General features: G+C 40.0%; 2 protein-coding genes across 6 annotated transcripts in view; both read left to right on the top strand.

Moving 5' to 3' along the window:
* The window catches only part of NGLY1 (N-glycanase 1), a 35,288-nt gene extending 18,953 nt beyond the window's left edge, over nucleotides 1-16,335 (top strand). The window contains exons 11-15 of one of the 2 annotated variants that reach the window (XM_058021161.1): nucleotides 106-283; nucleotides 718-6,421; nucleotides 10,673-10,793; nucleotides 11,363-11,768; nucleotides 16,092-16,335. In XM_058021161.1, coding sequence (XP_057877144.1) covers nucleotides 106-283; nucleotides 718-893 — 354 coding nt within the window. In that variant the 3' untranslated portion in view covers nucleotides 894-6,421; nucleotides 10,673-10,793; nucleotides 11,363-11,768; nucleotides 16,092-16,335. Of the gene's footprint in view, nucleotides 1-105; nucleotides 284-717; nucleotides 6,422-10,619; nucleotides 10,794-11,362; nucleotides 11,769-16,091 lie in introns of both variants that reach the window. The other variant, XM_058021168.1, reaches the window with a different exon arrangement.
* A 2,455-nt stretch (nucleotides 16,336-18,790) lies between these two features.
* Nucleotides 18,791-26,928, top strand: part of TOP2B (DNA topoisomerase II beta) — a 61,752-nt gene continuing 53,614 nt past the window's right edge. For all 4 annotated transcript variants that reach the window (XM_058040478.1, XM_058038869.1, XM_058039672.1 and 1 more), the window contains exon 1: nucleotides 18,791-19,180. In XM_058040478.1, the coding sequence (XP_057896461.1) occupies nucleotides 19,115-19,180 (66 nt within the window). In that variant the 5' untranslated portion in view covers nucleotides 18,791-19,114. The remainder of the gene's footprint in view (nucleotides 19,181-26,928) is intronic.

Genomic DNA, 26,928 nt, shown 5'->3' with positions numbered 1-26,928 from the left:
AAATGTGCTATTTTAAAATTTTTATGTCCTTGTTATGAGGATTAATTAGATGTGTGTTGGTCATCTCAGTTTTTGACATGCTGGTTGTGTCTTCTTTCCATGTAGGTTTATTTAGCCCGAAAAGAAGGATCATCCTCTGCTTCCATCAGCTGGAAGTTTGAGTGCAAGTCAGTTGGTCTAAAAATAGATAACATTTCAGTTAGGACAAGCAGTCAGACATTTCATAGTGGAAGAATACAGTGGAGACTTCGCTCTCCTACAGCAGAAATTGCTCTGATAGGAGGTAAGTGTGGAATTTAAATAATGAATTATATCATGTAGCAGAGGTGTTACTGGAAATAAATAGTTTATATGGAGAGACTACGGTGCAAACACTAAAAACAAAATGTGAATATTCTTTAGTTTTCCAACAGCGTTTCTTAGCAAAGTCAAGAAAATACTGTGCATTTAATTAAAGCTGGTACAAAACTCAGTTTTATTAATATACACAGTCCTACCTGCAGTAGGGCAGGGCAAGCAAGAACACAGTGTGAATATATGATACTTGTGTTTTACTAGGAAGGATAGATGCTTCTATGTCTGGTGGCAAATGAATCTGAGTAGTTGCAACTGAAATCATTAAACATCTATTACAGCTTAGCATTTTTAATGTGCATTCTATTATTATATACTGTTTGGAGCTGTGCTTACTGAATTATCTGTCTTTTCCTCCAATAGATAAAAATCTTTGCTCCTATTCAGATTTTTCTGGAGCAACAGAAGTTATGTTGGAAGCAGTTCTGAATGGAGGGGATGGTGAAGCTGCATGGCAACACACACAGCTGTTTAGAGAGAGCTTAACAGGATGTGGGGAAAATTGCTTGGAAATAATTATAAAACTCAGTGACCTCTGAGAATCTGAACTGCAGAAGGGTACTTTGGATTCCTTGAAGACATTATACCATGGATACAACATGAAGATTTGGTTGGCAATTCCTCTTCATTCTGCTGGCAGATTATTTCCTGTTTCACTGCTTCCATTAAACCAACTTGAAACTGCACGTGTATTGAATAGGTAAACATCACAATGAAAACCTCTTTGCTATAAAAACAAAGACAAAAATTAAGGGATTGAACCATAAAGTACCCTTTTCTTAAACTTTACAATAACAAGGAAACAATTTTTAGGAAGCAAAACATGATCATAGAAGCACATTGATTTTAATTTGGAGTTTTGGGATTGGCTTGCTGGTTTTTTCGAGTTTTTGTAATCTGCTTGGGAAAACAGATTGAATTCTGTTTTCCAATTATAACAGATGCTTCTGATGATTTCAAAATATTTTAAACAATATTAGAGGATTTAGACATTTTTTAAAAAACTGATTTTGTGTAGTATCAAGAAGTGCTGAAATTAAGTTAATTTCAATATTGCTTCAAAATTTCCGTGTTAGATGTCTAAGTATTAAACCTGTGTTTAATACCAAGAACTATTTGGAAGCATGGTGGTTGCTGGGAAAATAACCTCATTTTGAAAGAAGTGTTCATTATGTACCTAAAATTGTCATGGCCTGTGATAGAAAATTGAGGCTTAAAACTGAGTAAGAACATAATATTTTTTTCTATGAAAAAATAGGTTATTCATTATAAATACTTTTTAAATAATATTAATTTGGATTTGCTTAATAAATCTTTTACAAGTTAGGCATGTAGATTGAAATCCTTTTAAGCTGTTGCCTTGACTTGCTTTAAATACTCTTCCCAAATTTGATGTTAAAGTATATACATTTTTTTTCTGTTCAGTTAATTCAGTCTTTACATTTATTTTCAATCAATATAATAAAAAATACTATCCAGGAGACATCAGATGTTGCAGTGCTCTGAATAAAACATGGAGTGAATGTTCAGATTAGATAGCCTTTATCAGAATGTGAGGAAGGCCTTGCCTGGATTATACAAGAGATACTCTAATATAGAACTAAAATACAAAGTTCAAACTATGGTTTTATTTTTTAAATAAGTGAGAATTAAGGATGATGCTCTCAAGATCAGTGTTTTTAAAGTTTTTCTTCCTTTTTCTGATCTTTCCAACCTCTGTATTGATTTCCAGTGTTTGTCAAAAATAATTTATGTTGAAATAAATGTTTGCTGACCTTTCAACAAATCTAAGCAAATATAAAACTATTCAGATTTTATTAGAAAACTGCATATGCACAGTGAACAATGGAATCTTAACAAATAGTAGATTATGGCAGCTCAGAAGTGACAGAACAATATGTGATGGATTATATACTTTACTTTAGAATGTAAATGAACAGTTTATGAGGGGAATTAAAAGAGCCTCACCCCTACAATACAGATTAACACAGTGACAGGGTACTTACTGTATTGTACACACTGGAAGGGAAGAGTACACACTGGAAGGATGTTTATCAGTGCTTGACTAATGCAAAGTGAATTTGCCAGTCTCCATTTAAAACTACTGTATTTGGTTTCAGTTAAACACTTTTTCTGAGATTTTGAGTGGCAACTCAACAGAAGAGTATTTTAGGCTGATATAGATACTACCTTGGTAGAAAAAAGGAAAAGGAAGACAACTCAGGTGCCACCCGTCAACAAAACTGTTTCTACTTAATATTTTGATAGCTGAAATAGTTTCTGCTTTAAAGCAGGAATTGTTTTTGCAGTGTATTAGAGGACCTCGAGGAATTGCAAAATTCCTTAACTGCATCTGATAATTTGTAATCAGAAGGCAGAATATATTTAGAAGTAGTAAGATAAAGTAATTTTCTCATAATTTTGGTCAGAATCTCTGGGGGAAGAGTGATAGCTGTAGATAACTTAAAGTAATTTAAGTCCATTTTTTAAAAGTTTGAATGAATTAAAAAGTTGGAAAAATTCCTTGCTAGTCTAATTAATGAAGAAGTACTTCTGTATTTATAAGATCACATGCAATGAATAGAAGTGCTTATTTTAGGAAAGAATTAATAAGTAACCCACGCTGAATAGAGCTAATATGAAAAATGTAAATGGAACTCATTCAGTTGTCTTTTGAAGTACTCTATAAACAATGAACACTTTGAATCTCTTCACACATTGTTTTAAAGGCACTAATATCCTCTGTTGATCTCCATTTCAGCCCAGCTTTTAATAATTTTTTTTTTTTTTTAACCAGAGGTAATTCCTCATCCACAGTTGTTTAATGTTAATTTACAGTGTCCTGAATTTGCAGTATTACATGGTGGAAAGATCTGTGCTGCAATCTGCTCTAAAAGTATGATTATTAAGTTGTGCTGGCAATGGTACAATAATGGTACCACTGGTGAGTGGTAGATGGTGATCAGGGCACATGTAGATAGAAGGTAGTGCTTACTCAACTTTTTAGAAGTTTAAGAAGGTGGAGATTAAATGAGGTAATTGAAAATACTGTTGCCTAGAAATATATGGCTTAATACAGGTAAAATCAGCAATGTTTTCTAGAATCCAGCTTAGGTACATTTTGAAGAAAAGCTGTCTGTCCACTGTGCCATCCATGGGTGCCTTCCAGGGTTGCACTGAGGTCTAAGAGTGAAATCTTTTCCATTAGAAGTTTACATAAATATTACATTACCCAGTTAATGCTTGCAAACTGATTATGGGGTGCATGGTTTCCAACAGAACTATGTGGGAGCCTGTGCACAGAATTCCTCCTTTCAAACAAGTATTTGTTGCACTGTTGTCTATCTAGAGTTGATTGTCCAGCTGTTGATTTCTTCATATCCTGTTTTGACATTTAATGCTTAGTAATTTCCTATACCCCAGGAAGTTGCTGGGAAGATGTATCCTTAAAATACATGAAGGAAGCCCCTTCTTGGCAGTGTAGAAAGAAAGAAGAGGTACAGAGCACAGCTATGCAGGAACCAAACAAACTTCAGTGTAAATTATATAACCTACAATGAGAAGCAAGTAGTGCAAATTATCTTATCTGGTCTTGTAGGAAAATCTGTCTCCTTAACTCATTTGTTAACATTGGAAGATTTTTCACATATAGCGGGTTGGATTTAAGATATAATCCTTATTATGTGCAACATCAGGAAATGCAGAACACTAAAAATGAAGTGTGTTTGTCTCCATAGTGCGGTGGAATGAAAACAGATGGCAGGCAGCACATATGGCTGCCAGAAGCTGGGAACACCCATTTGCAGAGTTCTTGCAGCTCTAAACAAAACAAGCCAAAACAAAGGAACTCCGAGAGGGGCAGAGATTGTTTCAGACAGATATCAGGATATCTGTCTCTTCTCCACACCCACACTCCTCATTTCTTTACCTCTAGTTGCTCAAGCTAGAAATGGAAGCAAACTGCTAGTTAAGAATTTAGTGGACTTCCTAAGTATTTGTCACAACAGCATTTCTTAAGTATAGGCATTATTTAAAATAAATATCTTATTTTCATTGTAGGAAATCAGATATTCCATTCAAGCCTCAAGGTTTGGACAAAGTTGAAGTTTTGCCACAGTTGTCCGAGCAATTCAACAACTTTAAAAATGTGCTAATATTGAAGGGACTTCTTGTGTCTCAGCTTCCTGTCATATGGAAGGTTGAGAAGGAAATTGCAGACACGTGCCTTCCTTAAACTCAGTCGCTGGCTTAGGTCCTTTTTGTACTTTGAGTATTTTGGGGAAAGGTATTCAACATTATTTGCAGTAGTTCAGCTTACCTGGTGCTGGTTCTGAAGGTTCTTTACAGGGTACTGCTGTTGCAACAATGCTTTATGGCTTGTACCTTATGGCCTTTCTAAATACTAATCAGCAATGTAGTGTATATTATATGTACCTGTATGATCACTGGTCATATAGCTGTCAACATGAGCAGAAGGGAAGAGTAATAGCAGTAATACCTGGGACAGTTTTGGGGTTTTATGCTGATCTTGGATATTTAATCCAAGCAGAATGACAGTAGAGTAAAAAAAAAAATGTCTTTAGTAGATTGAAAAAGTTCCTTCTTTATTTAAGTTTTAAACTTCAGGAGTAGAATTTTGAGACCTCCCAGCCTATATTATGGAACCTAGGAATGACCAAGTAACAAGTCAAGGTCAAATATATATATTTTAGGTACATAGGTATTATGAAATGCGTAAAGGCTTAAATGTGACCATGAATAAGATAACAATGATTTTCTCAATTGTTAAGATTTTTGTTCTTATTCTTGGGCTTGGGGCTTTTTTTATGGTAAGCTTTGTAATAGGCTTTCTCTTTGTTTATGATTAGCCTTCTTCAATTTCTTCAGCTTTATTTTTTTCTCATCTAACTTAAAATACATTTTAATTTAATTTATGTACGCAGTTGCAACTGTATGGTAAATACTACAACAAAAAAGAAGTTGATTTATTTATTTGGTAAAAGGAGATGAAAGGGATAGATTAAAAATATTCAAACTCAGCAGAACAAAAAGCAGTAGTAATTAAAACTGATGATGCCCAGAAACCAATAAAGTTACCAGGACTTAATAAAATTTTATGGCAAAAGAAATATAATGGACTACATAAACTGATGCTGGCAGAAGTAGCTTCCAGTGACTGACCCTGGTTTTGAGACATTTTACTGTGTGTTTATTTATATTTAGGTCCCTGAAAGTTTTCAGTAGAAGAAAATTGCTGAGACTAAATGAACAGGAGTTTTTTAAATCTGTGTGAGATTTAAGGAATATCTGAGTTTAAATATTTTTTTATTTTTACTAGTTTTTTTTATTTTTACTAGTTTCTATATTTTAAGCTATAGAAATAATTTTAGAATTAAGAACAGGATCCCACTTGTTACAGATAATTCCTTCCTTTGTTCCAGTGAATAATCTGGATCTTTGATTTTGGAGAAAGTGTGTTTAGTGGTATGTTGTAACCAAGAACTTTAGGTCTGTATTACCTGTAAGGATGTGAGATTTCAGCGTGGCATTGAGCACCTGCTTAGCCTTGAAGGACTGAGTCTCCTGTTAGAGGTCTTACAAACTGGGGGAAAGATGATTTCGCTCTGCATTTCAATGGTGATATTTCAGTGTATGTTCTGTTAACTTGATTCTTTTATTGCATAATTCTGAGTGTTATTTCGTATCCTTGGAACTTCAGTAATACAGTGTATTGTCCTTGAAGTCCCAGGGGAACATATTTTCCCCACTGAAAATCATCAGCTAGCAGCTTATCTCTGTTGCAATGAAGAGGAAACGCTGGACTAACTTTAGATGAGCAGTTTGGATCACAATATACGGACTGCCCTGTGGAACAGTCATAAGGAAACTGGCTGATGTAAGAGAATGAAGACATCTGAGAGCACTGTTTAAGCAAACTCGAGCTAAAGTAGGTGGGACAGTTGGTCACAGTCTCTTAGAGCAAATGGAGCAGCAAAGTACAGAATGGAAGGAGAGAGCCTCACTTCTCACCTCTGCATTATTAGCACTGTGAAGAGAAGGATGGAAGGTAATGGAATGTATGTGTGTCTGTGCTTGCATTGTATCAGAAGTCAAAATATCATAGTTAGCATACTCAGGCAGTATGCTAACTATGTTAGCAGCAGCTTTCACTTTTAGCCAAAGTGCCAGGGAAATGCATGGTGTATTAAAAAGCAAAGCTCACTACTGGCAAAGAGGATATAAAACTTTATTGGCCAAAAAGGAAGTGCCTGGTTTTGGACTGCATTAAGAATCGTGGTGCTGTCCTGGTTTGGTTTAGTATGAAGCATGCCCAAAACTTCTTTTGATTTGTGTTTTCTTTTGTTAGGTTGTGTAGGTTGGAGTTTCTGCCTGAGTATGCTAACTGATTTCCATGATGTTGGCTATAATGATTTAAAAGAAAACAATCCCGTTTCCCCCCTCCCCCTGCCCCAAAAATACCTAAAAGAAAACATTCAAAATAAAAAATAAAAACACCCCCACTAAGGATGTAGGAACACAAACAGGAAGTGCTAGAGGCTGCAGTTTAATTTTAGCACTAGAGGATGGAAAAAAGTTAATATCAACGCTGATTAATGAATGTCAAATTTTCATCATTTGGGGGATTGTTTAGAAAAGCTGATTGTTTCCTTTTTTTTAATAAACCAAATATTTTTTGAAAGAAATTTGTATCATCATGGAGCCTTCAGAACAGAACCTTAGGAAGTTCTTGCCCAACTGTCAGTACTATGCATGATCTGCCTTTATAACTTATATTATTAATCATATCAGTTCTTCCTCTACACTTTAAAGTCTGATAGTGGTATTTTTAAAATATAAGTCTATTTGATTTTTTTTTTAGTAAAGGTGAAACCCTGAAGTTCATTTTTAGTGCAACAGACATTTCAATTTTTTTTGACTATGCACTCTAATTAAATGCTCCGCAACTTCATTTTGTAGTTTTATTTCCTGTTTTAAGGCTTGCTGGTAATTCATATTTGTACACCAGCTTATTGATGGAAAAAAAACCACCTGAGTGACAGAAAGATGTGAAGAAATGGGCTTTCAGCCAGATACAGCATAAGAGTAACTTTCTGAAGACACAGAGACTTACATGCATTTCTGGCCCACAGAAATAAAATCTGTGATTGGAAACAGACTAAGAAACACTTGCCAGAATACATCTACCTTTTCTACTTTTGATTTTCTTTATTTCACATACTGGACTGATTACCAATCATGTGAGGAAATTCAATCTTTTGTAAGTATTCAGTGAAAAATACGAAGTCCATCTGTGAACAGAGCATGGAGGCAACATGTATGCCAGTGAAAGAGTGGCTGAAACATTTTGGATGTGGAAAAAAATGATAATCATTTCTAAAGATAATGAGATTGACTGGCACATGATAACCAATTCAGTGGAAATGAACTAGAACTGATTCTGTTCCAAGCATTGAATTTAAATCCATAATTGAAGAAGTTGTATGGAAGGGACACTCCAGTCATGTAGTGTTTGTGGGTGGAGCAGGAGTAACTGTGAGCAGAACTGGTCAGTGGATTTTGTGTTTAACACATTAGAATGACAAAACCAGGACTAGCACTACATAGTAGCATTACCTTTATTAGCAGTGAGATGGAGGGATTCTACAGTGAAACATAAGCAGAGGTTTTGTCCATCTTTTGGAAGATTCCTTTGTTTAACATGCAATATCAGCTGTCTCCTGGGGTAACCCTCACTGTTGTCTTCACTCTTAAAAGCACTTCCACATTTCCCTTTTTCTAAACTAGTGGTTTTTAATCCTTTGAAGCAGTGTCTGCAGTGGCAATCAAGGCAACTTCCCAGTGCCTCATAGGTAACATCTGGAGGCTTCTGCACCATCCCTGGATTCTGTTCTTTTCTCTCTTCCCTGCTGTATCACAGGCTGGTACCCCAGCCCCATACAACCTCTGTGTATCCCCTAGCTTATGACAGCTGCTGTTCCCTCTCTTGTGGACAGTGGGAGAAGCTGTGAGGATGACAGTAGCATGGCCTGCTGAGGGAGTTCCTTGAATGTGGTTTTCTAAATTTACCGCAGTCTTCACTGTTGGAAGATTTTGTTCATCTCTTTTATCATTTTATTTCCTACCTGTTTTTTGTGTTGTGTCACCATGTAGTGTCACCCTACTCCCCATGGCACAGCTGAAGCCTCAGCCCTTATCATTCTAGGAATGTGTCCCTCTCTGGTGTCTTCCTTTGTTCCCAGTATTGTTCTGGTTCCCAGCAAGTCTACTGGCCACCAAGGGTAGCCTGCTGCAGGCCTGGTACATAGGCCTTTCTTCTCATTTGGAGACCCACTGTCCTCCAGGAACCTGAGAGGTGGTGTAGGGCCCACATAGCAGGGGAAAGTGAAGCAGCAGCCATTTTAAGGGAAGGGTTTTAGGACAAACACTACAACCTAGTGTTTTGGTATGTCTGTGTATATAATTCAAAAGGGCAATGAGGATCCTAACCAAATTAAATAAGCAGATTTTACTGCATGAAGGAATTGCCATGGAAATTCAAAGAACTGAATAAATGACTGACTATACATTAAGTTTGCATGCTGTTCTACAGGTATCTGTTGTAAGGCTATGAATGTTGTTATATATTCAATTTAACTCCAGAGAATAACCCAAACAAATGCTGAATTGAGAACAATATTTTTATTTCATGTCTTTTTGAAAGATTAACTATTGCTTTCTATAAATATGCAAAGATCTGTAGGAGTGGAAATGCAAAGCACAGCATTCACCCCATTAACATGTTAATTCATTTGGAAGGAACTGAAAAAGTAGTTTCACCTATTTTATTTGCATGCCCCTGCTAGTCTGTTACAGAACCTGTTAAGCCACCATGCCCATGGCATAGATAACAACCCTGGAGGGAGCATCAGCCTGAGGGATCGTGGGATGTCCCACCATGTACAGCGTGGGAGTAGCATAGGTCAGGGGTGGGATGACAGGCACTGCAATCTTCCTGTTTGTGAAGTAGAGAGGAGTGATCATAAATGAGCAGGGCAGACTGAAGCATGGAGCAGGAGTGGGAGGGAGTGCCATGTTCCACATGGAGCAGGAGTGGGAGGGAGTGCCATGTTCCACATGGAGCAGGAGTGGGAGGGAGTGCCATGTTCCACATGTACGCTCCACTGGGAGAATGTCTGTTGTGCCAGGCAGCTTGGGAGTGCTGTGTGCTGTGCCTGGCTAAGGAGATGTTTGGCTTTGTGGCTAAAAGCAGTCATGCTGGTTTGGTGAAGCAACTCAGAGGCGAAGCATGTGCCATGGATTAGGTGTGAGTGCTGCAGCTTGTGCTACGTTCCCATGGGTTGGATCATGTGCCTGCCTCTATGGCCCATGACTGTGCTCTGTCTTTAATCAAAGAGCTGCTGTGGCTCAGGCTTTGCTGTACTTCAGCAACAACCATCAGGAAAGAAACCATTGCTTGCTCTGAATTCTCTTCAATTCTGCACAGCAACTCAAAATTAATACCTTTAATTATTTGGGAGAATGGATTGTTTGATTAGAGAGCTGAGGAAAGCTTTATTTAATTCATTTAATTTGAGAATTAAATGTTGCAAAGAACCTTACATATGCAATTGATTTCTTAAACTTTAGGTATTCTATGACTTCAAGTAATTTCATTGTGTTTTCAGCCTTTTTGCCAGTGTACTCTTTCATCATCATTACTTATATCCCAGAGACCTGAGTCCAACATATTTTGGGAGAAATGATAGAAAATGAGCAATTGAAAAAACAGGTTAGCAAACCAGTGGAATTCTCATGCATGAGAACTAACAAATGACTTTATAATAATCTGACTGTAAGATGTAAAGTAAAAAAGGAGCTTCCATGCTTCTTATCATGTGTCACGAGAGAAATGATCTCAGCAGAAAAATGTCATGTTTCAGTAGGATGTCCAATGTGTCTCAAAGGGTACAGAACAGAAAAGAATGTGTAATAATATATCTGTCTTTTCCCAAAGAACTAACGTTAGTACTGAAAGTAAAGTATTCCAAAGTAAATGGGATTCTTACATGATTAGTGTCAAATAATTTCAAAACCTGCTAGAAAATACATTGATACATAAACTCCATTTTCTAATTTAAGACAAGTTAGAAAAAGGAAAATGTTGAATGGGATGGAAACTGATACTATGTTGAAGTTTCTGGGTAATGTGTATTGCCTTTTCATGGAAACCTGACGAATTCATTGTACTTTTTACCTGGAAATAGAAGAATGTGAGCAGCAGTAAAAACCAAGGTAAAAGGAACCATATTACTTTCAGATAAATTTCAAGAGCTTCAGAGCTTCCCACTCTTCAAAGGCTTTCTGCAATAAAAGTTTCCAGCGGAAGAGCATATGTGGAATAACAAAGCTCAGTAAAAACCAACTAAATGAAAAGGAAGGTGAGTTGTTATTATGGTTCTATAGCATGATGGTAAAACTTTGACATGAGCTTCCTATGAGGCACAGTACAGGAAATGTGTTCTCTCTAGCTGTTATCTAGGAACACGGGGTATCACTGAGTTGTTCCTTGCAAAATTATTTTTAAAAAATGAAGAATGTGATTATAGTATAACAGTTAACAGATCTGTTGCAAAAATAGATATGCTGCCTTTTTTGACACTTAGGTCTGTCAGTAAGATAAAAACATACAGTACCTTTTCTTTGCTTTGTTGTTTGCAAGAAATGAAGGAATATTGTAAAAAAACTGCATTGATGAAAAACATTTTTCTTTACTGTTCTTCAAGTTAAATCCACAGTAGATTTCAAAAAGAAATAGATAAAATAAAGAGGACTACAGCATCCATATTGTTTAGGTTAAAAACCCCCACAGGTATATGTATATCAAAGCAAGTTTCTTTTAACACATCCTGTAGATAAAAATTTTTTTCAAGAACATTAAAGTGAATTCACAAATTACTAAAGCACATATATTCAAAGTCATTCAAAAGACTGTTTTCCTTCTTCACAGGTGACAGCCAGGAATCCTAAATCAAAGAAAGAAATGCTGGGAACAGGATGCAGCTTTCTGAGGTGCTTAGAAATGGAAAGATGCTTTTGGAAACCACACTGGACTGAAGACCTAGACTGAGATTCCCAGATTCTAATAAAAATATGGCTAAGTGCTGGCTAAATGTTGCCTAAGCAGTCAAACACATTGTCCTGGCCAGTACTGAAAGCTGCTGCTGCTGCAACTTCTGCTACCTCTACCAGCAGTGGCTATGGTCATAGTGAGCAAGAGGCATATAAGAACCACTGATCTGGATGATTTTACTTCATCTGAAAACTGAGGTAATGTGTTCCTACATTTCTTTAAGGAAAACAGGAGTGCACTAAGGAACAGGAAAAATCTGCAGAGCTGATTGGAGTAATGTAAGGTATGTAGTGGGAAGAGAATTTAAGCAGTGTTAATTGGGTGAAAATAGAACAGGAGACAGTAACCTAAACATAAAATTATATTTAATGTGTTGCATTTGGTGCTTTATTTACCCATTCTCCTAGCAAATACAGCAAGACTAAAATGCTAAGCCAGAAATACCACTATTGAAAAAAATCATGCAGGACAGCTGCATGGTACTGGGAGAGAAGCATTCAAGACCCAGAAATACCAATGTGTTAAAGGATCTAAAGGGATAACAAAAGATTTTTTTATGAATTTCTGATCACCTTTGCTTAATAATAATAACACCTAAAGAAAATAGAAAAGTGCATGAAGCAGCTAGCAGGGACCATTTTAAAATACTGCTTGCCCAATCACCCAAGCTGTTGAATTACACAACTCCTACTGAAATAAATAGGAACTGCTGCTGCTGAGCATTGTTATAAATGAGGCCACTTAAGCAACTGTTGAATAGCTGATCTATAACCAGTAATTTCTAGGGAGTTGTAAATTCAGATATTTATTGTTAAGTGGGTGGCTGAGTCTTGGCCACATTTTACCTGTTTTGCTACTCCCTTTTTTTTTTAGTTGAAGCATACATCTTATTTTTGTAATTACTTTCTCAAAGACTTCTGAAAAATTAATTCTCAAAAGGCTTAGAATAGTCTGATGACATAGGTAATCTCAAACAATGCATTTAAGCAAAGAGAATTATTAGTGAACAGGTTACTGGAAAGAATAACAACTTAAGTCATCTAGAAAAGAATACTCACAAAATAGTATTATTATATAAGCTTCCTTTTCTAAACTGTCTTGTAATTGTCAGAAGAACATGGTGAGTGCATTCCCTGTGCTGTGGGCTGTAAAAGAGTAATTCAGATTTTAGGCCATCTAGTACCAAATCAAAACTACCATGGTCTAGTAATTCAAAGCGTTACGTCAGTCTAAATTTAAGCTGCCAGTACAAATTTACTCTGAGGGTTTCTTCACTAATTTGTTGGATAGGTATGTGCAAACTGTCTGTCTGTGGTTCTGCTATTCTGTGCCTGACTGGACCCTTCATAGTAATCCCGGACTTTTCTTTTTGTTAGTTACTACTTCTTGTCTTCCCCACTTTCTGTGCTCAGGTATATCATTAGCTCATGTGTCCCTACCCTAATCTTCTTTCTGAAGGATGGTCACAGGTCATTCACCCAACTCTCTTGTTGCTCTTTGCCTCAGACATTCATTTGTTCAAGTATTCCAAAACTTGTGGCCTCCTTCTCTTTTTTCCTTTGACCTTAGCATAAACTACATGGGTACACTGGCCACACTTCAGTTACATGTTCTGCCTTGGTGGAGATTGAGCCATCTGCCTCTCTTGGGTCTTTCTTGAGACTTTTCTCTTTTTGGGTTACCACAAAAACCACACAACTCCCTTCTGAGAAAGGGAATGGAAATGCACACCCTGACCTAGTCATCACTGATTCTAGTCAAAACTGGTGATACTATGAAGCTGTACAGAAATTGCCCTTTCTATTTCCTCCTCCTAAGTCAAAACATTATGTGTCAGAGGTGGTTGAATTTTAGCTCAAGAAAGCAAAGTACCATCTTCAGACATTTCCCAGAACAGTGGCCTTCTCTGCTGTCTACATCACTCATCACTTTTCCCCACAGATTCAACATGTCCACACGTGCCTTGTATAGAAAAAACTCTTTCACCTTCCTGTCATTCCAGGAATGACTAGACATGACCTTCTGCTATTAGGAAGCAGTCTTGATACTCACTCAAAATCTATAATGGATTTCTGTCTGGGAGACTGGAGAAATATACTAGTAATGGATACCTTCAGTGAGCCAGAAGAGTCTTGCTGGGTAAAAATGAATTGCCACTCACATATTTTTGCCCAAACAGCCTTGTTTGGGTGAACTGCTAGGAAAAAACTTGCATTTTTTAGTCCAAAGAAAATTCTGCTTTGGAAAGAGAGAGCTCCTTTACAGAGGGGCTGGGATGGAGGGACAGTAAGAAAGGAGTATGTGGCTAATATCAGAAAAGCTTCACAAGGAAAGCCTAGCATGCTTTGCAGTATTCATCACCCTGAGCTCAAGGGAGTGCCTTTCTGAATGGCATGGCATGCCCAGACCTTGCTGTCTGTTTACGTTCTCCACACTGATTAACAATGCCATAATGCAGTTGGTGATTCCAGCTCCAAATCACAGCAATCTCCTCTCAGCTCAGTATTACTGCTGAGATGACCACTGCTCTCTCATGTATGTTCAGCACAGACCTCAAAATACATCACCTTCTCCATTCTGTGTTTTTTTCCATTGCTTTTGTCCCTCCAGGCATTTGCATCTTTTCCAACTGCCACCAACTCTTCCAAAAGACTCAGTGTTAATAGCATGGACAGTAATTCTACTCATATTGAGAATTCCTCCCAGTATGGCCAGCTCAGCTTCCCCTGCTTCACCTCTGCATGCGACTTCTCTTGCTGTGTGTGGTGACTGCACAAGGGAGCTTTGTCCTATACATAGAATTTTGATACAAATATATTTAATTTCTATGACCAGCCTCTGCCGAAGCAACAGCTTTGTTTATGCTGCTCAGTGAAAGTGTGTCACAATTTAAGACTGAGCTGACAGTGAAGAGACTGGGTGGGCTGGGATACTAAAGCCCTTCTAGTCACAGATAAATATTTAAAGTTTACAAGTGACTCAACTTCCCTGTTCTGAGAGACTGTGCAGCTCAGGCGAGAGGCCAAGCACGTCAGTGCGATGGTCTCTCCCCCAGCCTGCCTCTCCTGCAGCAGGGAGGGGGTGCCATCCAGGAGGAGCTCAGCTGGGTCAGTGCAGCAGTCCCAGCCATGAGATGGGCAGTCCAGGATGGAGCCCAGGGGTCCCTGGGGATTCTGCTGGACCTCTTCCCCAGCAACAACCTGGCAGTAGCATTCACAGCATGCACCACTTGAGTTTTCCACACCTCTGCCAACAGCACAGCACTTAACAGGTTAGTCACCAGAGGAAGAATTGGAGGGTAAACAGGGTTTAAACTATCCAATACCTCTGTCAAGCTGTCACAAGTGGGACATTGTTTCTGGAGGATTAAGATGGAAATGACCTGATGATTTTCAAGAGACTGGTTGTGGAACAGTCTGGCCCCAGGAACAGCTACTAACAAAAGTGCCATGGATACATCAGGTGTGTCAGTCCTGGGCACAGTTCAGCTGAGAGTGTCGGGCAGTGCACTGACAGTGCACACCCACAGAAAACCACTAGTGTGGCCTCTTGCTGCCTCAACAAAGGTGTTTGAGAGGCAATTGTGTAAGAACATGTGACCTGGCTGAATTCATATCATTAGGTGATCCAGCCATGGGTAGACTTCTCTTAAATACTTTGGAACCGTGGCCTGAAGGTCATCCACAATCAACACAGTACAAGTATGCTAGTCACTCTCATATTGTACTGCCACAACCCTACTCAATAATTTGGTCAATTATTTCAAAATTATGTTAATGAATTATAATGAAATTTAAAAATGCAGTAGAATATGAAAATTATTTTATTGCGAGTGTAGATATTTAATATTAAAATATGCAATGTTTGTTTATACCTCATTACAACTACATACAATGTGGAATGTATAATGTAATGGGCATCAACTTAGTTTCATAAATATTTTAGCACAAAATTATGCTTTTTCCTGTGTAGTTTGCAGAAAAAGGAGAGCTGTGGTCGGTTATTTAAGTAAGTGCTTGTATCTGAGTATGTTCACAGATTAGATAAATGTACATAATTTCACAAATAGTCACATTTTAGGCCCTTTAAATCTGAGTGCAGAAAAGCCACATAGAAAGAAAAGGTTTTATTAGATAGTAGTAAACTAGAAGCAGCAAATAACTTACAACAGATGGGAAGTTTGTACATACCAAGTATAGAAATGCTTAAAGATCATACATATAGCTGTCTTACTGCTAAAATGATTGAACACAAAGTAGTATTACAATAAATATTTTGCTTACTAAAAGCAGTAGTGAAACTGGTACATCATTTAAGTACATCATTGTTTTGAAAGCCTCGAGGGTACTTCTATTTATGTTATGTTATGGTGTACAACTATGAGGACAAGTAAATCTCCAGTGAATTGAAATAGGAGTTTGTGTGTACTATCTCAAGGGGATTATTAATTTAAAATGTCACACAGTAAGTGTGAAGTATTTGACAGGAACTGGTAGTGCATGATTCGGACAGGTCACATCCAGTAAAGTAATTCCACTCCTATCAAAATGTTATGGCACTTGAATTTGATTCATGCTCAAATCTACTTCTATGTTTGTTTTAACAGGGATCTCTTAAAATGTGAAGAGCAATCTCATTTCACTGCTTCACCTCTGCAGCCCGCAGAAGCAGCTGCTTTTAGTCTCTTGAGAACTTTGTCCCACAATCCTACATGACTAGCAATGTAACCACTCAGCATACACATGTAAGTATTAGGGACAAAACCAACATCAACAATAAGCCAGTAACATGCTGTGCAGCTAGTGTAGCATAGGATGAGAATTAAATAAAATCCAACCTGGACAAAGTAATTTTAAAGACTAAAGAAAATGCTTGAGGGAACATCAGCATTTCCTCATAAATCTGCTCCAGTGTGACACAGACTGAACATGTCTGACCATGCACGTTCAAAGACTAGTAACTGCCAAGAAGAAACTCCCTCTGCCTCATTCTAATATGTATGGAATTGGCTGCCTTCAAGTTAGATTGCTATCTTCTGCTTGGCTCACATTGCAAAAGACACGCTTCCCACAGTAAGGACTGCATATTTACTAAACAACTGGAGCTCGTGAAAACATAGTACACTACTGTTTGGGACTTGCTCTTTTTCTGCTGAATACAGTAATGGTTCTCTACCGATGTAAAAAGCTTTGAATAGATGTATTCCTTCTGTTTCCACTGATCCACACAATATTCATTGCAGAAGTTTCCTGTACGTGATTCATTTTAATGGGTCCTACATATAAATTTGAGATTTTGGGAAAAAAAAAATCAACACGGTTCTAATCAGCAAGCTCAAAATTCTGAAGCACTAGGCATAACCCTGCAAGGGTTACCTTGTGGTTCTGCAAGACACGCTCTTTATCTTGCCAAAAGTCGAAGTAAACACAGCCTACAGCTCAGAGGTACATGCAGCTGCTGGAAACTAGGCTGGAACAGATAACTTACTCTCCCTCTGGCAGATGCCATTATTTTCCATAATCCCTATGCGGCACTTAGATATTAGTTTAATAGCTTCCTTAGAAACTGGCAGAGTAAAATTATGCTAAATAAGCAATATTTACTAGAAATTCTTCTGATCCTTCCCTAGAGGCATAATTGAACATTACTACTGACTCCTCAAAAGTGGCTGCTCCATTTCCAATCCCTTTACTCCTTAGGAAAAGCATTTTGCAAAAGGAAAAACCTTTAAATTATTGCTCTTCCTTTGAAATGGTTCCCTGATTTGTCTGCTAGTTCAGATGCAGTGCTCCTACTGATGCCTCCTTTTGAGACTTTACATTCTTAATAATTCAAGGAGTGGAACAGGCTGGGCTAGGTAGGTCCTTTGCATTTTACACAGCAGAATGAAAACTGCTAATTGAGAAGCTGTGTGTGTTGAAGCATTGTCACAAAATCTGATTATAATATTTAGAGTTATACATGTATAAGTATATATATATACATTTGGTGCAAAGTAGGTAAAACTGTACATATTTTGTGTGCTGATACCTAAAATGACATGAATTTTGGGCTTTGTACACACCAGTTAGACCTAGGAAGTAGATGTTTTTTGGCCACAGCATTTTTTTCAAAACAGCAAATAGTGTTGTACTACGCAGGGATGCGTGCTGTGTACAGAGCGGGGTGCTGTGCTGTGTGACCCTCTATGAGACTTCACACGGCGATGCTCAAATGGAGGATAAAGGTCCGTGAGCTGTCCGAGTTAAAGCGCTCCTCGGGCGATCCCCAGAGCCCAGAAGAGGGCAGTGGATTGTAAACACTGTCCTGCCTGGAGCCCTGGGACTTCCACCCTGCTGGTACCGCCGCAGGTCGCAGCGGTGGCAATTGCAGGGACCAGTTACGGGGCTGGCGTGCCCCCGAACACCCGGCCCACCTACCGCATGACCTGTTCTCCGCCCCGCATCGCAGCATCATCCACCCGGAGCACCAGGGAAACGGGACAGCCGTGCTCTGCCAGTCCCCACACCAGTTCCCCCGAGCGGTCACGGGACAGGGAAGCATCTCCCTGCCCAGCGTCGCAGAGCGGGAAGATGGGCTGAGGGAGCCCGTCGCTGACCCGGCAGCTGAGCACTGCTTCTCCGCGGTCCCTATCTCGATCCAGCCGCCCCATCCCTGTCCCTATCCCCGTCCCGATCCCGATCCAGCCGCTCCGCCTCCCCTCGCGCCGCCCCCCGCGCGCGCCGCAGCGCCCCCGTGCGGCCCCTTCGCGCCCTGTTGCCACCCTCGATGACGTCACACGCGGCCTCTCCTTCTGGCTTCTCGGATTGGCCGGCGCCCCGCGCAGCCCTCCCGCCTCCAGCGCGCGATTGGCGGGCCGGCCCGTGATTGGCGGGCAGAAGGCGCCGGGGGGAGAAGAGGCCCGGGCCGGCTGCGCGGGGAGAAGCGGCCGCGGCGCGGACGCCGAGCGGGGCCGGCGCGGTTATTTATTGTCTACGCGCGGTGTCCCGGCGGCGGCAGCGCTTCGGGGCTTGTGTGGGGAGAGGAGGGGGAGGAGGCGACGCGGGGGAGCAGCGCCGGGACGCGGGGAGGAAAGAGGAGGGGAAGAAGGAGGGGGCCGGGCCAGCCCCGGGTGTGCGTGTGTGCGGGGGGCGCGGGTCTGCGCGGGAGCGCGCGCGCGCGCCAGGGGCGGGAAGGGAGGGAGTGAACGAGGGAGGGAGGGGACGAGGGAGGCGGGAGGGAGGGGGAGATTTTTTTATTATTAATCTGTTTTCCGGGCCTTTGTGGCTGCGGGGGGGGACGGCCCGGGGGTGAGGGGGAGGGCGGGAGGCAGCAGCGCTACGGCGGCGATAGCGGTGGCTGTTGTTGCCGCCGCTGCCGCCGCGAGGCGAAGGGACCGGCCCGTCGTCCCTTTAAACTAGCGAGAGCCGCAGGCCCGGCCGGGCCCTCCCTCCCTCTCGCTGCCTCCCCGCCGGCGGAAGGGGCGCTTTGTGCGGGCCCCTCGGCCGCCCTTCCTCGGTGCCGGGGCTCCGGTGAAGGCGGCAGAGGCGCGAAGGGCGGGCGCGGAGCGGCCCCAGGCGCGGTGTCGGTGCCGGCCCTCGCGGCCGCCTCCGAGCGCCCTCGCCTCGGCTGAGGAGAGACGGGCAGAAAATGGCAAAGTCTGGAGGAGGAGGAGGAGGAGGCGGCGGCGGCGGCAGCGGGGGACTGACTTGGGTGGTAAGTTGTGGGGCTGCATCTTGTTGTTCGTGGGTTTTGTTACTCGTATTTTGTTGTTATTACTATTATTTCTGTTTGCGTCCCTTGCGTGTGTGGAAAGAGCGCGGGTTGGCTTTGAAAGGAGGGAAGAAGCTGAGGGAAGACGCTGGGGGCTGGCGTGGAAAGCGAAGCGCTGTGGAGCCGCCGCTCTGTGGAGGGCTCCGGGATAGGAGGAGGAAGACTGGGCTTGGAATTGATGCTACAGGACGGGAGATTTTATGCCTCTGGGGGCTTCTCGGGGTGCTGGGAGCCGTGTGGAAGAGGTCACTCTGTGAGCAAACAGGTGGGAAGCTCCTGGGGGGTAGCGGGTGGGTCATCAGGGCTGTCTTGAAGTCGCTGTCCTCCAAAGGGAGATGTAGTATCTCTGTCTGTCGTCCCGCCAGAGTTGTGGGTATTACCTCTTGCTCCTAGAGCAAAGCCTTTGCGGGCTAGCAGAGGGTCTCTGTGTTGATCCCATGTTCTTTTCCAACTGTGTGTGAAGACAATACCTGAAGTTCCCAAGTTTCAGAGACATGAAGCAGGAGCTGTGTGCTTGCTGTTCCATCTTGGCACTCAACTTCATCCTCCTCCAGAAGTTGCAACTCTGTAACAGACCCAAGAAGGGGGTGTTTTACTGCCTTTCCTGGATTGGTGGGAAGTATTAAGATTAGAGAAGGTGCTGGTGAATGAAGGTGCTGACTCTAGAATTGGTGAATCCTTTTGAGCCTCCTTATAGTCCTTTGAGAGCTCCCAGTGCTGAGGTGCTGCCCTGGTCAGCAGTAAGAGCGGATGCTCTCAGGTTTTGGTGAGACCTGAGAGGAAGGAGGAGCAAAGGTGACCTGGAGGGCTCTGGTTCAGCCAATCGTGACTCCCCCGCCTTTCCCTTGCTCGGCATAGAGGGGTAACTTCTTTAATGTTTAAGCAGAAGACACTAGATCTTGATGGACAGGTATCTTTGGTCAGACACATGTGCTTTCCAGAGGTGGGAACTTTTAACGAGTCCTGTTAAAAAGAATAACAGCAAACTTGTTCTTGTGTCCCTCTACATCTTGGAGCTGTTGAAAATGAAGTATTATTGGAGTGAACAAATCCTGTGTGTTCTGATGGTGGACTATATCCATGGATCTAATTACTGCATTTTATGTTGGTAATTCTCTTTAATTTCAAAAAGCTGGAAGCATGGAAAGGTATATTAAAAAAAATGTGCAAGTTTCTGGGTGTGCCACTTGAAATCACACAGTTTAGCCATGGGAACATGTCTAAGTTGAGAAGCTGTTCTCACAATACTTTGCAATCTTTGTCAACTGTGGTCTTTGGATGGCTCTTTAGAATTAAGATTTTACCATCTAGGTTTGACCAACTAATTGAAAGTTTTACAGCTCATACAGAAAACTGCAGAATGAAGTGTGAAAATTACTGAATAGGCATTTTTATTGAAACATATTCTTAAATGTAATGGGGTTGAAATTATGGTGAGTCAACAGTTTCCTACAACTGGAAATGATAAAACTTTTCATTCTCTAAAAGCAGTAAAAGTTAAAAGTGTTTTTGTCAACTCAAGAGTAGTTGTAGGAAAATAATTGGATTTTAGTTGAAACTGGTCATTTATTTTTTTAGTAAACAGTGGGACATTCTTTCTTTCTCTCATGTGCATTTTAAATGGTGAAGGTAGGCTTTCTAAGCCAGCTCCTAAACCAGACCTGCTCCATGTCAGCTGTAGAACACTGGCAGGCAAAAGAACAATCTTGCTGTAGCACTGAATTGAACAGGGCCATGGCCTATGTGCCAGGCTGAAAAAACCCTTGGTTTAAGGGGTGGTTCATTAATAGATGATCATATGCTGTCCTTGAGGAGGGTGAGAGGGACAGAGGTAGGGACAGAGTAGTTTCAGCTGTCTGGCCTTAATCTGCTTGCCATGTATCTGCTGGATATGCAACCACTTGCAGTTCAGTTGTAGGTCGTTTTGAAACCACCTTGATTTTTTTTTTAGAATTCTTGCCAGTGTGTTGAAACCACCAGGATGCTTCTCTGTCTGAGTAATGTATTCTCTGTAGTTTGTGGTTTCTTAATAAGACCACGAGTTAAACAATTGAAGGGTAACAGAAGAAAGTCTGGCCCTAAAGATGAGGAATCATTTAAAACTTGGTGGGATGTTAATTTAGGTTTCAAACTAGCAGATCCTGTATCCATAACCTGGTTGCTGACATTTTAGTAAAGAGTTACATGTGCAGCTTCAGCTTTGGGTGTGATTCAAAGAGCATGCTTGTAGGTAGGAAAGAATTACATGCAGTTGTGAAAAAGGAAAGACACTTCCAATAGCAGAGAATTTACCCTAGAGTGAATTTCATAATGAGACATCATACAAGCATCAGGTGATAGCTAATTTTACTTTTAAAAGAAAGAAGAATTAAATGTTCATGGAAACAAACAGCAAGTCATCTGTGTTTTCAGCTGTAACAGGACTTGAAGAAATGTAACTAGTTAGGTACAGTTACCAATGATGGGAACAATGAGAGTACAAAAACTGAATATGTGTACTGGGAAAATAATCTAGCATTGTTTAACTGCAGACAAACCAAGATAATCTCTGATTTATAAAATGTACTTGCTTGGTTTTTTAATAGCTCATTTTTTCCTTGGTCTGGTTGATGATTTTCTGAAATCAACTTGCAGCTCTGCACTCTGATAGTTGGTAGAAGGTGGAGTTTTAACAGTGTGACGTAAATTACTTTTGGTGGGTGATCTCCAAGTGTCACTCCCAAAAGTGTTAAGTTGTATTAAGAGTTAACTAACTCTTAAAAACTTAACTCTTAAGAATTAACAAAGCATGGATTTGTAACTAGGAGAGTTTTCATCTGTGAAATGTAATGGCGTTTTCTAATACTAGAAAAACTTCCTGTGGACAAAAGAAATAATTCTTCAGCCTCTGTGTGTGTTTATGAACTACAGAAAATGAATTGTAATGGCACAGTAATAGCACTTAATTTGTTTTTATAAATATGCCTTTTATAGTGAAGGTGAAGTCATTGTAAGTAACACTTTGAAGTGCATTGGTTCTGATACAATGGTAATGCCCACAAAACTGAGTATTTCATGCAAGCAACATTTAATCACTTAATTCTGTCAGTGTTTTTAAGACTTTTTCCTCGACCCTAAGAGCTATATGAGCCTGATAAATGGAAGCTGAAACTGCTGATAAAAGTTTAGGACTTTGGACACTACTTCCACTTTCCTGTCCTTGGTGAAAGGGACAGGTTTTGACTCTAGGAAATGCTAGCTTAAAGTGAATATATGCTGAGTGTTCATGTGACTTCTCTTTTAAAAAAATATCATTAGTATCTGCTCTTTAGATGGAGTGGAATGGAAATAATGTATATTATTAGTAGGTGGAAATATTGTATATTTTTGGGTTATACTTCTTTGAATAAATACAGTAGCTGCATATTGCTAAGTGAAAAGAAGCAGCCTTTCAAATAATCTAAATTCACATATAAGCATCTTTCAGAAGATTCAGAGTTCACCTTAAAAATAAGGTAATTTTAACTTAATACTGTAATTTTTTTAAATATGAAGAGTAAATGTAATTGATAAGATAGGAGTGTGACTATATTTTTTTTTAAAGCACCAACAAATAAAGCCCACCCTAATCCCATTAAAGGGATCTTGTCTTTCTTTTATTGTTTCATTTGAAATCAAATATGTTTAACTTAATAAAGGGATGACTTTCAGTTTGATTTGGCTTTTAATGGGTTCTGAGAGGGTTAAAACAAGTACTCCTCTTGAATAATGTCCAATAGCTTGTAGTGATGTGCCATAACTCACCGGTTATGGCTTCTGCACTGGGTGGTTTTTAACTTTATGGGTAGGTTTTTTGCACCTGAAATCTGACCTGGATCTCTGCTGCCCCGAGGATCTGTCCATCACTGCTACACCGAGCTTAGACCGTTCCTCTGGTTTGGGAGCAAGGCAGGAATTCCCTTCTTGTGCCCATGCAGTGCTGGGAGGGAGAGTGCTGGGCTGGGGCAGCGTGCCCAGGAGTGCATTGGGTTACTGCTCTGCCAGGGTCTGGGTCTGTAAGCTGTCAGGGTTCTGCCTGCCTCAGGTGCAAACAGCTGGAAGGTATGGGCAGCAGTATGAACAAATCCTAATGAACTCTGTTTTTAGAAATAAGCATACTGTCCTAGTGGTGAACCAAGGGTAAATGGTCCTTTGTCCTTTTTATTGCTGTTCATTACTATGCTGTTCATTTCAAAGGAAGAGTAGGCGCTGAAGTTCCTACTCCTGGGTCCTTTAGAGACCTCTTTAGTTGCCTCTCCAGACCCAGGTTAGAGCTCAGAATTAGCTTTCTGTTCTTTCCGTTTCTTTATCTGGATCAGGCCTTCTGTTTCTCCGCTGGCTGCAGCTGGGCCAGGGTGCAGTTGTCACATATGTAACACTTGTTACATGTGCTGTTAGCTTGTCTTATCTTTCCTCTGCTGCACTGTGGTGTCTGCAGAGCAGGCGGGGCGTGGGGCAAACTCTGGTGTTGTTGCCAAGCCTTGTTTCAGTGCTCTTCTCTTCCTTTATATGAGTGTCCGTCTTTTGCTATTGTGGTGACCAGAGAACTGGGTGGTTTCTTGTCCTGTGTGTCCTTACCCTCCCTCCCCCTCCTTTTTTTCACATTTATACAATGTAAGGAAGGTCAGACTGAAATACTTGCCCCAATTTATTGATAATAATATTTACTTTTACTAAACAGAATGAGTTTTGTAGGCTTTAAGCCGTATAGTTATATCCAACAGTTGAGGGGAAGCAGGATTCCCTCTTGTAGTATTTCTGATTCTGCTGCCCTTAAGGAGGCAGTGCTGTAAGGAGATGTCATGACTTCTCTGGGTATTCCAGCACCAGAGGGAAGTGTTTGTGGCTCACTTGGGTGAGTCAGACACAAAAGGTCTGAAGAGGATTCCTCAGGTGTTATGGTTTGCCGCCAAAAAAAAAGTGGTTGCTTCTTATTCTCTACCCTCCACACCAGCATTCATTAAATACTTTTGTTGTCCAGTCGTCTCTTGGTCAGAGTGCTGAATTATGCAGGATCAAAGAAGTGGTAGAGGTGATATCAGGTGGAGGCTTGCTGCAGGAGCAGGATCAGGGCCACATCTTTAACAGCAGCTGAGGCCATCCCACAGCTCTCAGGATGTGCCTCTGCACCCTCTGTATTCTGAGCTGGGAGGAATCCTCCTTCTGCCGTAGGAGTGATGGGGGCATAGGAGTGGGGAGCTCAATTGTAACCAAGTCTAGGAAGGGATGTATATCTCAGGGCTTGGGGAGGAATTGATTTTAGAAGGTTTGTGGGCAGTTACTTTAGGTGTTCAGGGAGGAAAGGTGTACATTTGAGCACATGCCCTCTGTTAATATTTGACCTGTGAGACCTGTGTGTGTGTACATTTAATTTCTAAGACGCCTGTGGCTGTATGTACCTTGTGCTAGTAAGTAAGGAATTACTTTATTTGGATAGATAAAGTAACCTTTTCAAATAAAAGAACATACAAGTAGTCTAAGATAGACACCTTATGTCTGAAAAAATTACTCACTAAATTTAGTATTTCATTTGCATTGACTTGATTTTTCCAGGAGTAGGCTTTTACTTTGCATTTAAACTGTCTTGTGTGTCTGTGTGCAAAGGCAGTCTGCAAATGCATGTTTATGTTTCAATTAATGAAAAGCAGCACATGTGATTTGTAGCTGATGGATGGGAGTGATTCCATCCCTGGGAGTGAGATTTTTATATATATATATATATATATATATATATATATATATAATACATTATATATAGAAAACTTAAGAATGAAAACTGTTACAGAAAACTTAATTCTCCTTTAAAACAGGAAATTTCTTGCATGTCACCCACAGTGAAAATATTTTTCTGCATTAAATAGGTGCTTTGTAAATGTTTTCAAAAGCAGATTGAGAAAAAGAATACATAGTTTTATATGTGTATAACTGTGTGAAGAAGTTTCTTTTGAAAATTGCATGCTTGGAAACATAGTGGTGTCTTCTTGAGTACTTGTACTGGAACACAAGTACTTTGGAAGAATGTTTTTTAAGGCTATTATTCCACATTTAAAGTAAATTCTAAATCAAGGCATGTAAAATGTTATTACGTAACTTTGAAAATAAATACTAAAATTTGAACTATGTTTTAAGTTCTAGTGATAAAAACAAGGTGTCAGTCAAGATCAAACGCCAGATATTTATTTGTGTTGCAAATATAGAAGAAAACTGTTTCTCGTAAGTGAAGTGATAAACCAGCTCTAAGTAATTTCTATTCAAAAGTGTATCCTACCTGTATTCTTCAGATAAAGAGTTTCAAAAGTTTGTTGTGAAAAGCAGGAGAATATTCCTCCCCTCCTTGACAAGTGAGCATCAGATCTGCTATTTTTAAAATTTCACCATGATTACAAATGCTTTTACTCTTATGAACTAAGTCTTTTTACGTTGTGTTTTGAAGTGAGTTAACTTATTCTATGATATCAGCTCATCTAGTTTCATTTAAAAAAGCTATTTTAATATCCTGTCTGTGTCTCAATGCAATTCCAATTTACATAGAAATACAGTTTGCCACTGAAAGTAAGCTACTACTGCTATTTTTTTTTTATTTTGTGAAAGTGATAAATCTGTGTATTTGTTACACTATGCACATATAGCAATTTTAGTGGGTTTTTTTCAGCAAGTAAGCAAAATGGGAGTTAGCCAAGTTAGTGTAAAATCTACTTGACCTAGAACATGTTTGAAAGGTTCAGACCTAAACATCAGCTCTACATTTTCCTTTGCACATAATTAAAAAAGCTATCTTAAAGGGAAAAAAAATGGAAATATGTAAAAATGCTTAATCTATGTTTTGTTTTTTTTTTTTTTCTTTTCATGATTTGTGAAGTAGAATTGCAGTTGAAATATAAAGAGTCCTCCTCTCGTGGACACCACATCTTGATTTATTTTTGCTCTTTTTTACTGAATGAGTGGGCCTAGTTAGTCTTGGGTTTCTTGTTCCTTCTTCAGACATTGGAAGCTTGCGAGAAGAGCAGATGTATTGAAAACTGGGCAAATGTCTACCTTTAGTGAGGTGCCAAGAGCTCACCCTGTCTTTCTCAATCTCTGAAGGAATCTTTAAGGAGAGAGCAAGAAATAATATTTTCTTGTCATGACAAAGTACAGGGGCCATAAGATAACACTGAGAAGTTATTTTCCTATAAATCAAAAGAAGCTGAGATAAAGTTGAGGAAAACAATAATAATAATAATAAAAAAAAAAAGCTCTTGCAACCAGCTAACTTGGTATGTAATATTTCCATAAGAACAGTTAGAATTCTGGGTCATCCCCTAAGCAGGGCATCTTTACTTATGAGAAATGGACAGTGTGAGCTTCAGAGGAGATATTTCCAGCTGTGTAATCCGTGGTAGCTCTGGGCTGTTTGGAATTTCTAGGGATGATAGTGTAGTAGAGTGTGAGCATTTCAGTCCTGTGTTTTGTTCTCCAGTTGTGTGCCGTGATATGAAGGTACAAGAGTGACAAGGTGTCTGGGGAAAAATAACTTTGTCTCAGTCCAGCTGGTACAGAGAGTTCTGCTGCCTGAAGTCATCCAGGCTGTTACTCCCTGTGTCAGCACCGAGCTTTTTGTTGGCTGAGGTGGTGGTTTTTGTCATACTCTGTTTAGTGATCCTAACTTAGTGTTTTCCACCACTGTTGTGTTA

The sequence above is a fragment of the Melospiza georgiana genome, chromosome 1 (assembly GCF_028018845.1).
Source record: "Melospiza georgiana isolate bMelGeo1 chromosome 1, bMelGeo1.pri, whole genome shotgun sequence".
NCBI lineage: Eukaryota > Metazoa > Chordata > Aves > Passeriformes > Passerellidae > Melospiza > Melospiza georgiana.
The sequence above is the reverse complement of the archived record's forward strand: the minus strand, read 5'-3'. Positions and strand labels throughout refer to the sequence as shown.